A 13,679-nucleotide genomic window follows, 5' to 3' on the forward strand; every position below is an offset into this window, starting at 1 on the left:
CCATACAGTCGAGTGAAAACAGAACTTCTTCAAACTGTTCTACAGTCATGTGTAGCCAAGTTCATGTGGAGGCCAGAGACAACCTCACGTGCTGCTCTTCAAGCACAGACCACTTCTTAAGCCCCAGCCTGTCTGTCTCCAGTGCTGGGACAGATGTACCACCACACCCAGCTACTATTTTTAAACTGTTCTCTGGAGATCTATCTCAGGTCCTCAGGTTCTTCACTGGCTAAGCCATCTTCCCAGACTTCAGTTATATCCCTTTGAAAAATGTCTTTTCACAAAAACTACTTACCAATCTACTAAATCCTCCATAGAGTATACAAAATCCTCCCTGATAATCAGAGAGATCTACGAAGCCTTCAATATTCCTGTAGTCATAGGAACACAGCACTCTGTTGGTTACAGGATTTATTTGGTCAAAGCCTCCAGGAGTTACTTCCAAAACCACAGGTTTCTTTGCATCGCTCCAGTGATGCTTGTAGCAGTTATATCTCTAGAGAGAAGCACAACATTACCTTCAGGTTCAAATCTAAGCCTGCTACAAAACAAAGTTACATTGACTATGTAATCACTGCTGAAAGGACCAACAATCTAAACCCTGAAAGTTTTAACAGCTTCTAGACAAGGGAAGAGTGTAGGGTTGTTGATTTCATTAAGAATGTTCATACTAACTGAGGACACCATATTCTTTCTTAATTAGCACAGACCTAAGTTTACAATGTGTTGTGAAAGAATTTTAAACTACCCTCTAAGTGGAAAGAGGAAACGAGGAAATTCAGCTGGCAAAAGCATGTGCCCATGGTGCCAGACACTCAGGGGATGAGGCAGGAGGATTGCTTGGGCCCAGGAGTTCCAGGGCAACAGAAGTAACAGAGCCAGAGGAAGTTTTAAAAATCAAATAGCAGAAAAATACAAAACAAACAAACAAACAAAATATAAAGCAGCCAATAAACCATATATAGCATAAAACCCCACAATCAAAAGGAGGCCCTAAAATCACACATAATATACAGCCCCGCCCCAAAAGGAAACATTAAATAGAGACGGCCCAGTACATTAACATACAATTTATCTATACCCCCAAAATTTCTGAAGCCAAAATTTTACCAGCGGTATGATTTCTCAATCCTAACTGAAAGGTTATCTTTGAGTGCTGACCGCACTGCACTGGCAAGCACAGCGCCCTGGGGAGACTCCTTTGCAAATCAGACTAGCTGGACATCACATGAGCAGCATGACCGATATCCTCTCACTCCTCAGTTTTCTCTTTTTATGTTTCAATTATTTAATCAGCATGCAATGTAATGTGCTTAGACATGTTTCAACACCATCTTTGTGGTTCTCCTTCCCCCACTTCTAGTCTCATTTTTTCAGAAAAGATTTAATGAAGGTTACTAAGGAAAATGACGTGGCACAGAAGGAAACAAATGTAAATGAGATGAAGTGGGAGACAGAGAAAGGAAAACAACATGCAAGCTGTAAAATGAATATCCTCTTCTACATTCTGACACCAGAGTTCCCTACCCTGTACGAAGAATGCACTGCACCATTCTGAAAGTAAAAATGAGCTGGTTGGTGGCTCACAAACACTATTTTTTGACACCAAGAGAAATTGTCTTATAGGTGTTCAGCAAGAAATAGGGCACTACCATCATGAACACTCCCCTCACATCTAACAACTCAACAACAACATTCACAGGCCCAGCTCACACCCATGGCCTCAGCACTGTTCCATAGTTTCATAGAAAGAACTCTGTAGAAAGATAAAAGTGTCTACATCACTCAAGGAGACAATCAGGGCCCTGGTGATGGGTGACAGAGGGCAGACCAACACCATACCTCTCCAGCAGGAAGGGCAATAAGAGAACACCATCTTGTGTGTCTGCATTCATATGCTTGATGGCTTCATGTGCCTGTGCCTGTGTATATGCATGTGGAGGCAAGAGATCAACATTGGCCACCTTTTTCTCCTCTACCTAATTGTGACGGGGTCTCTCCCTGAGCCTGGAGCTTCCTGACTGACTACCCTGGCTGGCCAGAAACCTCCAAGCAGCCCCTGTCTACCCCTAGTCTGGGGTTCTGAGCACACGCCTGGCTTGGCTTCTCAGGTATTGGTGGGAGAGAAGGTTCTGAATTCAGGTCCTAGGGCTCGCACAGCAAGTACTTCTATCCACTCAGCCATCTTTCCAGCACAATGGTGCTTTTCAATTAGGCTTGCCAAAACATCCAAACTCACTCTACAGGACAGTCTCCATTTCTCTCAGCGGATAATATCTGCTGACGGAAATGTATCATTATCTCTAAGAACTATTGTTGAGGCCAAGCCTAAGGGAGGTTGAAAGACCATGATCTGGAGTATATCACAGGTGACAGCTATCAGGACTCAGGACCAAATTCAACTCAGGTAATGGAGCTGCTGAGTCCAGCCTCTGAGGCGGAGGCCCTGCCGTATTCTGGAGAGGCAGGTGTCATACAGAGGTAATACTTAGTTCTACCTCAGCCACCACAAAAGGGAGCTAACAGATGAAAGTGCTGAGCTTTGGAAGCTGTTGTCATCTAAACAGAGACATGGAAAACTCCCCTGAGATAATGACCATAGGCACACCAAGATGGGATTTACAGAAACCCCACAGACGCTCCTCAGCGACAATGAGCCAGCAGCTTGTCAGCTGACATGGAACGAGCTGAAATGGCTCCTGGGCAACCAGCCAAGGGCTAGCATTAAAACGAGCAAAGCTTTGGAAGCATAAACCCAGCAGAAAAATGCCCATATGGAGGCAAGACTTTGACAGGAGAGGGCCTGTCAAATTATGCCTATGCCTATCAGCATATCAGAGTCCACTTCCTAAAACTTTAGCAAGAGACAATGGTTTCGACCAGTGATGGTAGAAGGCTTTCTTCTCCCCATTATAGAAGGAGAAAGAGCCATGCTGTGGTGCAGGTCTGTGATCCCCATTACCTGGGAGATCCTCTGCCTGGGCTACTGAGGAAGTTCAAGGCCGTCTGTGAACATCTTAATTAGACCTTGTCTCAGTTTCAAACGTTAAAACCTGAGGACTGCAGCTGGACTCAGTGGTGGAGAAGGCCTTAGGTTTAATCTCCAATGCCAGGAAAGGAAGCATAAATAATGGTAAAGCCCATGCACGGTTGAGAAATGGGATGCATCATGAGAAAACCCAAAAGTCCTCCATCCCCGCTCCCTGGAAGTCTCTGGTTTAATGGAGAGGCCTGGCTGGGAAAGTCAGGACTGCACTAAGCAATATGGTTTTTCTCAAAGCTGCTAGTATCACGCTGGGCTTTCATACAAGCCAGACCCAAAGCGGGAGCATGCAGAAAAATAGCACCAACCTCCCAAACCTCAAACCCTCCACAAAGCAAACTGCTACACGGCTTTCAGCACTGCCACTGTGTGCTGAGGACTCTAAGAAGCACCTGAATGGCTGCCCTGCTTGTAGGTTTATTTATTTGCATGTGTGAGCACCGTGCCAGCATCCGAGCCTGTGTGCCTTGTACCAGTGCAGGTCAGACGTGGCTTATTTGATCCCTTGGAACCTGGAACCCTTTGGATGGTTGTACGTTGCTATGCAGGAGCTAGGAACCAAACCCCAGTCCTCTGCAAGAACAACGGGTGTTCTCAACTGCTGAGCTAGCTCTCTAGCCCTTATACCATTTTTAATGCTCTGGGTTTTTATCTGACAAAAGCACTCTGAAATCTGTTTCTCGATTTGATGGTTCCTGTTAAAGCTCACTCATGTCCTTCTCCTGTTGAGAGGCTTTAAGGCTGTGTTTCCTTTAGTTTACTGTAACAGGAACACACAGGCTATGGAATGATTTCTACAATGAAGGCAACATTTACTCACATAAGAATGCACACCAATAAATGCCAACTCTTACCCTTCCTGTGATTTTTCCCTCTGCAAAGTCAGTTCTAAATCTCTGAAAGAAAACACAAGTTTGTGAGGACAGACTGTAAGGAAGGCGCCTGAGCCAGCCTTTCCCACCCAGACCAGGCAAAGCCACAACTCAGTGACTATGATATAACAGTTATGGAGTCTACAGTTTGACGACATTTAGTAAAGACTGTGAGACTTTACTGATGAACAAAACAGACTAAGCAGACAATGCTTCATCCTGCATATACACTTGAAAAGAGTAATACACTGAAATACAAAGGATTTCCGGGTTGACTTTTTTATGGGAAAGAAAAGGTTTCAGTGTCAAGTTAAAGGTCAGTATAAAGCAGGAGTGGGCAGAGCGGTGGAACTCCGTCTCGAGACTTAGGAAGCCACTGCACTTTCAGAAGAGAGAGCAAGTTTGTGGCAAGGGTCTTCTCACCAAAGCCTCCGTAAGCAGCTCTGTTCTGTGCTCTGTAGAAAACTTCAACGTTTCTGACTTCTTCCCACTGCCTTTACGAAATGTGAGGTTGAACTCTGTTCCTTGTCCTTTCCCAACAGGGCTGATGCTACAAATGTCTCCATAAGGCCACTGGCAAAAAGAAGGAAGCCTTTAACTTTTGCTCTGAAGTAATAAGGTACACCGTTGGTTTTCATCTCCTGCATTCCATATTCTCTGCTTAAAGGAACAACAGTTTACAGACACTGCAGCTTGAGGGGTGGGGAGAAGTGCCTCTAGCAAGTCTACAATTCAAGTTCTCTTAAAGGTTTTTAATTATCAGAAACAATAACAAAAAGATCTATACTATGATGGTATTGATAATATAAAGCAACTTAAGTAAGTGAAAAGAATTAGGGACTAACATTTCATGATTGTACTCATTAAGAAAGACAATCTACAAAACATGCCTAGTTTAGAATTTAAAACAACTATATTTAAGCATGTTTATTTATTCATGTTCAATTAGTCTTGCCTTTACAAACAAGTAATTCTAGTTCTTTGGAAAGTCTGTGAACAATAACACTTGTGACATAACTAATATGCTTGATTAATAGTAACAACTTTAGAAAGGGACGAATTTTATAGAGATGGCTAAAAACAGTAACATGTGAAAGTCATCCCCTCGAGAGTCTAGAAAGCATGTGCCCGCGCTCGCTCTCACACACACAACTTCTTCACTTCTAGGTCTGAACACAAGGCATCATATATACACATTCATCTTCAGGCTGACATTTCTCTTCTGAACTGCTGACTTCAGCAGGGAAGATGGGCTGCAATCTTGACTTTTAAAGGTTCACATAAACCCTCAACAACTTCTATTAAAATTACCTGATTTGTTACTTCTAAGGTATTGGGATTATAGGTAGTAACTGCATGGGTTCCAACTGAAAAGACTCGTTTATACCTACAAGGAAAGACATGCTTACATTTAGTATTAAGCAACAAATTTTTAAATGAAAACATATGATATTAACACAAAATGAATACACTTTCATATTTTTCTATAAATAGAAATATGTTGGCTGATCAATAGTTCAATGGTGATTAAATATAGTTTATTTTTATATTTTCAAATTTAATGTCCTAAAATGTTATCAAAATTAAAATCTATCCGCCACTTATTTTAGTGGGAACTATTAATATTCTTGCATAAAAAGTATGACCTTGGGGCTAGAAAGATAGCTCAGTGGTTTAAGAGCACTGTGTGCTCTTTCAGAGGACCTGTGTTCAGTTCCTAGCACCCATGTGGCAGCTCACAACTGTCTGTGTAACTCCAATTCCAGGGGATCCGATACCCTCACACAGACATGTGTAGGCAAAATACAAATGCACATGAAATAAAAACAAAGAAAAGTTATATTTATTTTTAAGGAAGGAAAGAAGGAATGAAAGAAGGAAAGAAGGAGAAGGAAGGAAAGACGACCGACCTCTGGACAAACATGGTGATGTTACCACAAATTAAGGTGGTAAGACACCAGCCAGGATGCTACAAGAATTCTAAATACGACATTTCTCTTTTAACAAAACACTGCAAATGGCTAATTCTTTCAAAGTATCCTTTCATTATAACCACAATAGGAGGAAGGGAAGTATGGCTGGCAACTGCTCAGCACAGCGCATAAGGGAACGTTAGTTCCAAGTGAAGCAACTGCCTGTCGAGTGTCTGTGCTGCAACTCTGAACACGGAGGAAGCGCTTCCACTTCTCACTGCAATGCCTTTAATGAAAGAAACATACTCAAACAGGAAAGCCGACCTCAATTATCAGTAACACTGATGAAGAGAAGCTCGTACTGAGAAAAGCAGAAATTAGGAAAAAAACATTTAAAAATAAAGACAGCTCTTTAGATATAAAACAAAAATGAGCAACACATTAGTTAGAATAAGAAAATGTAAGAAAAAAAAAACGAGGAACAAAAAAACTCACTGCCACAGACACGGACTAAAGGAAAAAAAATCCGCTACATGCCAATGCAGATAAATTTCAAACTTAAGATCAATCATTGCAAAGAAGAAGGTCAGAAGCTGTAAAGACTGACACCATCCAAACCCCAGACGCAGCAGTCTAGAGTGGAGAACCGGCAACGCCCATGCTCTAAGTGGAGAACGGTAATGGAGGCATCTTAACTCTGATACTAAAACTGCAACGACAAGGAAAACTGAGACACTGGCCTGTTATTAAAGCAAAAAATGAATAACAACCAAGTAGCTTCAGAGAAACAGTTCAATTAGGAAGAAAAAAAAACCCAAAACCCAAATTTTTCATGACTAATAACTATTGAAAATACTTCAGTAATACCCAAATGATAAAAATGGGCACTAAAATAAATCAAATAGTTTCCAGACCTCTAAGTTTTCCTGCCTTTAACTGCTTTATACTTTAAAAAAGTGTACAAGGGCTGGAGAGATGACTCAGCGGTTAAGAGGCTGCTCTTCAGAGGTCTTGAGTTCAATTCCCAGCAACCACATGGTGGCTCACAACCATCTGTAATGGGATTTGATGCCCTCTTCTGGTATGCATGAAGACAGAGTACTCATGTACATAAAGTAAATAAATCTTTTTTAAAAAAGAGACGTTCAATACATTAACCAAAAGCTACTACTAGACTCAAGAGGAATCCATCATGCTTCCATCAGAGACAGGGTAACCAAGTGCACTGAAAGAGCCTACAATATTTAGGGGTCTGTGCCAGCGCCCTTGGCTACCCTCCAGCCTGACAGTGAAGCCCTCTTGCTGAAGACACTTTGAACTTGAGCCAATAGAACATGGAAATATCAAGCTGGTGCTGACCCGGAAGCTTCCAGAGTGTCTCGAGGTGCCGCACACACTCCAGGGGAGAAACAGCAAGCATCAATCTTACCCAGCTGTGACTGTGTAAGCCACAGTGAGAGGTGGCCGGGCAAGAAACGCCCACTGGAACAGAGTGGCCCAACTGTCACAGGAGTAACACAACTACCTTCTAAGTGGATTTAAGACCCACTCTGCAACATGAAACCAAGAACTGAGACTAGCCAAGCCATAGGTTCTAGAGGGGAACCTACTACTGTTATCCTACTAAATGGGCAAACTAGTAAACTGACTCCTAATGACGGAATCTTACACCGATAGATTAGTGCCATCCCTCAACCCTCCTCAGAGAAGCTTCTATTCGAAGAAGATGGTGAGTAACACAGGATCCACAATGGATTACGGTGCTGAGAGCAGGAGACTGGAAAGCTCAGCCCCAAATGACACAGGTATATCAAAGCTCCTTCTCGAAAGGGCCTGCGGTCATTGTGGGATAGGGGTGGAAAGAAAGAGCCAAAGGTGGGGAATGGCTCTAAGGAAATGGTGTCTTCCAGATTCAACAGGTCAGCTTCACATATCAACTCACAGAAATTGTGACATATACAAGACCTGTGTAAGCTCAAGCCATACCAAATCCCAATATGGAGAGCAGAGATGGGCATCAATGGGGGCAGAGATGCCCCCACCCCCATCCAAAGAAACCACTGCTAATTAATAGCTGCTGAGAAAAGGAGTCAGCTTTCTTCACGAGCACAGCCCTTGGTAACCAACCATAGTGTCAATGAAGGGCACATATCCAAGAATATATAAACAACACAAACTGGACTTCATGGGCATTAAAAACAAACAACATAATTTCTTCATTGTCCATTTTTTCTAATCAGTATACCATATAATAATAATGTCAAAGTTATTTCCATATGGGCAAAAAGAAAATGAGCCGGGTGTGGTGGCACACGCCCCAGCACTCGGGAGGCAGAGGCAGGCAGATTTCTGAGTTCGAGGCCAGCCTGGTCTACAGAGTGAGTTCCAGAACAGCCAGGGCTACACAGAGAAACCCTGTCTCGAAAAAAACAAACAAAACAAAACAAAACAAAACAAAAACAAAACAAAAACAAAAAAAGATAGGATGTGAATTTTTTATCATGGATAAAATTCATACTGTATTTTTCCCCAAAATGTTTAAGTCTAAAGTAGAACAAGAAACTAAAGAATGAAAACTTCTTTCTTCAAACAACATATTTCTCCCTAAGGTGAAGTCAGTGACTAGTGAAGTAGGCAAAGACTTCTCTCCACAGCTAGACATAAAACAGCAAAGAATTAGTCAATTAATGGGAACTAAAAGAAACACGTGGTTCTATAACTGATATTTGACCTGAAATATAAAATGAAATCATATGTTCAACAGAAATAATTCAAAAGTTATTTTCTAGAATCTTCTTTGAGTATGAAAAATCAGACTTTCTGCAATCCAGAAGGCAACACGCACATGCCCGTGCAAGCGCGCGCACATGCATGCACGCACACATACATGAACAAACCAAGACTGCAAAATTGATTTCATTTGTGAGTGAAGAGAACAGCAATTACAGGTCTAAAAGTGTCCCAAGAGTCAGCTGCCGTGTGCTTTATCTGAGGACCTGCTAAGAATGTTTACTTCTGTGTGTTCTTCTCACCTTCCTACCTTACCAAGCCCTTTCCAACCTCTGCATCAATCTTAACTGATGTTAGTGCTTACGTCTATATTTTTTGTGTTGTGTAATATTTCAATATATGTGTGTATTATGTAAAGCTCAAGCCAGAGTCTACACATCCATCTCCTGAACATCTGTCATAGCTTTCCACTGAGAATCCTCCTGGTTGTTTTGAAATACTGTTATTGTGAGCTGTGCACTACAACTCCTGAGGCAGGGAGAGCAAGCCACGCCTCATGTGTGCTACACAAGTGCTCTACACTGATGTCTTTTCCCTAAGTGTCCACCGACGGGCGGTTTCTCATTCTTCCCCCCTCGTAAACCTGTGGTAAAGTACCAGTATGTTTTCAACTTTCACAAGACAAACGTTTTAAGACTCTACCTGTCTGAGCTCCACATAGTACCCACCTTTCTTCTATGCCTGGCTTACTGTGATCTTAGTTCTATTCATGTCACAAATGACAATTTCATTCTTTTTACACCTGAATGATATCCCACTGTGTGTACGCACCACCACACTTTGTACATCTGTCAGGGTACTTACAATGTACCATTCCTGGGCTTGTGTGAATAGTTGTAAAATTAAGCATGAGAGTGAAGATGTTTATTTATTTATTTTTAAATTGTCTCTTTTGTTTATATACCCAATAGTAGTTTATCTGTATCCTATAATAGTTTTGCTTTGGCGTTTTTAAAGACCTCTCTTAAGTATCCTACGTTACATTCCAACCAACAGTCTAAAGGCCACTTCCTATCTGTCGTCCCCAGGACCTGCCTTTAGTCTTCCTGGTGATGCCATTCTTAATAAGGTGAAGTGACACCTTGCAGTTTCACTACATTTCCCTGATGATTAAAGACCCTGAGCATTTTTTCACACGTGTGGTCATCTGCATGTTTTTAAAATGACTATGTAGTGCTTTTGTCCCCAGCTTTTTGTCTGTTTGGCTCCTGGAGTTCCTTCCAGGTTCTGACTATTAGCCCCTGGTCAACTGAATAATTTGCAGGTGACATTCTCTCACTCTGGAGCGCGTCCCCACTTGCTCTGGTTCAGTAGCAGGCTTCCAGTTTGATGGCATGTGTTTATTTTGCTTTCTTTTCCTGTGCTTGAGAGTCTTGTTACTCTATCCTGCCCCCCCCCCCCAAATCTTAGCCATTTCAATACCTTAAAATATTTCTGTGTTTTCTTCTCAACATTTTGGTTTAGGCCCTGTATTGGGATTGGTTTTTCGAACTGGTGAGAGGTGAGGGTGTAGTATCATCATCTGTGTCTTTGTGTACATCCAACTTTCCCAGCACTAGCACTGTAAAGGCCATCCCTCCTCAACTCACCACCGCCATGGATGCTAGGTCTACACTAGCCTCTACTCGGCTCCAAAGCTCTGCTTTACCCAGGGCCATGCTACTTCAATCTCTACAGCTTTGTTCAATGTGGAGTAAGCTACATAAGACCTCTTGCTTTCTTTTCCCTCAGGGAGGCTTTAGCAACCTGGGGTTTTGTGGTCGTTTTATTTGGATTTGAGAATTTCTTTTTACGTTGTGAAGAAAAGAAAAAGGCATCTCTTCTCTTGTCCAGCTTGCTCCTGAACATAAGCATAACAAGTTACCGGCTTCACTGTCCTCCTCTCCTCCCCTCCCCTCACCCCCATCCTGCTCTGGGGTCAGTCACCATGACTGTCTCTAATATGAGCATCTGTCACTGAATTTCACAGGCCAAATGTCAATTTTCTACTAGTACTGTGCTTAAAATCCTGTTTGGATACTAAAGTCCCATTCAAATTTATAGCATCTGCTCTGCCAACAAATACTGGAGTGATCCAGGAGAAGTCCATCCTCGTAGATTCCATCTAGAAAAACCAACATGTGACTCTGAAGTTCCCACAGTGGATCTGCACTTCCACTTTAGCTGAACATCTGTTCCTTCCTTCCGGCCTTAAGTGGCTTGCTTAACCCAAAGAGGACATTTTTTTCATGGAAGAAAAGTGCTTTTACTCTCTGTAGTCTCCCTTTCTTGTTCCCAGAAGAAACATGTAATTAAATTATGTATGGACTTCCCGAGTGGGAGAAACAAGTAGAGAAGAAAGCTGCTTTGCCAGCCCGTGGACTAGACTCACAACAACCCTTTACTCATAAAAGCAGGAAGCACCTGCAAGTGAGGCCCGGTGGGACCGCACAAAGATACAGAAATGGGTCACGTGACATCTCTGAGGCACAACCTGGAAGGTTATCTCTAAGTGAGGCCCGTGAAGAGAAAGCAGAGGTACGTATTCATTTGATTGCCACAATCAGTAAATTTCCCCAGATGGAATAGCAATGTGTATGTGTCTAGAATCTCTTAAAACAGGCCCCAATTCTTAAAAAAAAAAAAAAAAACAAAGAAAAGAAAAAATATCACATGGAGAATGTATTGTATAAATACATTTTTAGAGAGAAGGTTCAACTAGGAATTAAAAATAAAATTTTGATTCATGGCTGGGTAGTGGTGGCACACGCCTTTAATCCCAGCACTTGGGAGGCAGAGGCAGGCGGATTTCTGAGTTCCAGGACAGCCTGGTCTACCGAGTGAGTTCCAGGACAGCCAGGGCTACACAAAGAAACCCTGTCTTGAACCCCCCCCCCACAAAAATAATAAATAAATAATAAAATTTTGATTCGTGTTTTAATTTTTTTATGTTAAGACTGTTGAAGAATATTTTAAACTCAGATTCAAATTGGTCAGAAAATAAATAAGAACAATGGATTTTAGTGCTGCACGATGCACACAGCAAACTGAAACCACTGAGAAAAGGGGATTGAAAAGAAAACCCTGTTGAAAGGAACCGCCAAGTAAGTGGAAGGTCTTCTGTTTATGGGTGGGAAACATTAGCTCTGCCGAGTCAACGCCACTAAAACCCCAGCCACTTGCAGTGAGATTAACAATTCTCTGAAAAAGTGATACAGCAGTACAAGAAATGCAGAATAGTCAACATTACTCTGAGGTTGCAGCCTCATACCTCCCTGTCTCAAAGGGTAGAAAACTACATTAAATCAAACCAACACATTAGGGACTTTATCACAGATGGGTATCCAGATCAATGGAATCAAATTGAGAATTCACATTTTGGCAAGGGTGTCAAACATTCAATGGGAAAAGAATGGTCTTTTCTTTTCAACAAGTGATTCAAGTATATGTAGATCTTCATTGCACACCACATAAAATTAATTAAAATTAAAGTTATAGAAGTCACAAAAGGAAATCCATTGTAACCTTAGATTGCTTCTTACAAATGACAAAAAGAACAAGAGACACAAAAGAAGACAAGATGGATTTCATGAAAATTAAAAACTGTGTACTTTTATACAATGGCATCAGGAGAGTTGGAAGGCATCCCTCAGCACTGGAACAATACGTGCCAAACACTGATCTAGGATAGGATTTGTGTTTAAAGTAAAGAATTTCTATAGCTGAGCAATCGGAGAGAGAACTTAATTAAAAATGGGTGAATGAGATTCACACCACCTTGTAAACACCAGTTTTCTCTAACTATGCTCAATGAAATTATGAGAGAATACACACACAGTATTCTACAAGGGTAGAAACTATACTCCCTAACATATAAGTTCATAAAGCAAGAAATTAACAGTTAGTGAGTTTGCTAAGGTAAGTCAGAAGCACTAGTGTTCCAACATTGGCCTACCCAAGAAGCCACCACACCATCAACCAAACCATGAAAAGCGAAGCGTAAGAACAAAAGCTATGCAGACATGTTGTGTTTTACCCATGACCCACCTCAGAGAACTGTGGCCTGCAGAAACCTGTCTGTCCAAGGGAGACACTCAGACTCACTGGTCAGTGCTTCTCAGAATATGCTGCTTTTCTAACAGTCAAGGAGCTCCAGTCAGTGACTATCAATGTATGTAAGGCCTAATTTCATAGCCTTCATTCACTCTACACCACCTCATTAACTCTTCACAATAATCTATGGGGAACGAATTGCCATCACCCAATGGGGAGGGAACACACAAGGACATCTTGGTCCAACTAAAACAAATATAAACATGAAATGATATTGTTTCCATCCAAGAAAAAAGTTCTAATAAAAATTTTTATTCAAATAAATAATTAAATAAACACAGCTTATTGCAGAGGCAAACGGTTGCTTCACAGGCCAGCCTCTGGCAATGCAGCAGGAACACTGGAGCAACCCAAGCCCTACCCCTGCACTTTCTCTTGTTAACTTTTCAATTTTTTAAGGAAAAACCTAGAAAGATCAAAAGAAAAGGAGACGCCAGGCAGTGGTGGTGCACGCCTTTAATCCTAGCACTTGGGAGGCAGAGGCAGGCAGATTTCTGAGTTCGAGGACAGCTTGGTCTACAGAGTGAGTTCCAGGACAGCCAGGGCTGCACAGAGAAACCCTGTCTTAAAAAACCAAAAAAAGAAGAAGAAGAGAAGGAGGAAGAAGAGGAGGAGGAGGAGGAGGAGGAGGAGGAGGAGGAGGGACAGCAATGCATTTCCAATGTGGTACGGACATTTAAAATGTGTGCACAGCTTTCCAGCAGAGACAGCCCAAGAGCACTGATGGGCTGGGCCTCACCATCAAAGAACTGACACTGGACTGAAATGATTCTTTATGAAGCTCAGAAAAGTAAAAGCAAAGAATACTTACTTTCCCCTCCATGAGTGCTTGGTTGTGTAGAAACATGCCAGATCCTTATTTTCCCTAATTATGTTCATTTTGTGCTGAAACCTGGAAGACAGAGGTACACATTCCCTTAGTACAGTGTTGCATGGTCTCACTTTTCCTGACTCCCTCATAGCAAGGGA

General features: G+C 41.9%; 1 protein-coding gene across 3 annotated transcripts in view; it reads right to left on the reverse strand.

Moving 5' to 3' along the window:
- The window catches only part of Dnajc13 (DnaJ heat shock protein family (Hsp40) member C13), a 112,012-nt gene that overhangs the window by 81,642 nt on the left and 16,691 nt on the right, over positions 1 to 13,679 (reverse strand). For all 3 annotated transcript variants that reach the window (XR_871081.3, NM_001163026.1, NM_001359740.1), the window contains exons 2-6: positions 13,522 to 13,602; positions 5,227 to 5,302; positions 4,339 to 4,488; positions 3,898 to 3,939; positions 296 to 496 (exon numbers count right to left, since the gene is read on the reverse strand). Coding sequence is in view for 2 of the 3 variants with exons in the window: in NM_001163026.1 (NP_001156498.1) it covers positions 296 to 496; positions 3,898 to 3,939; positions 4,339 to 4,488; positions 5,227 to 5,302; positions 13,522 to 13,589 (537 nt within the window). In the remaining variant the exon portion in view is untranslated. The remainder of the gene's footprint in view (positions 1 to 295; positions 497 to 3,897; positions 3,940 to 4,338; positions 4,489 to 5,226; positions 5,303 to 13,521; positions 13,603 to 13,679) is intronic.

This window comes from Mus musculus, chromosome 9, assembly GCF_000001635.26.
Source record: "Mus musculus strain C57BL/6J chromosome 9, GRCm38.p6 C57BL/6J".
NCBI classification, from domain to species: Eukaryota; Metazoa; Chordata; class Mammalia; order Rodentia; family Muridae; genus Mus; species Mus musculus.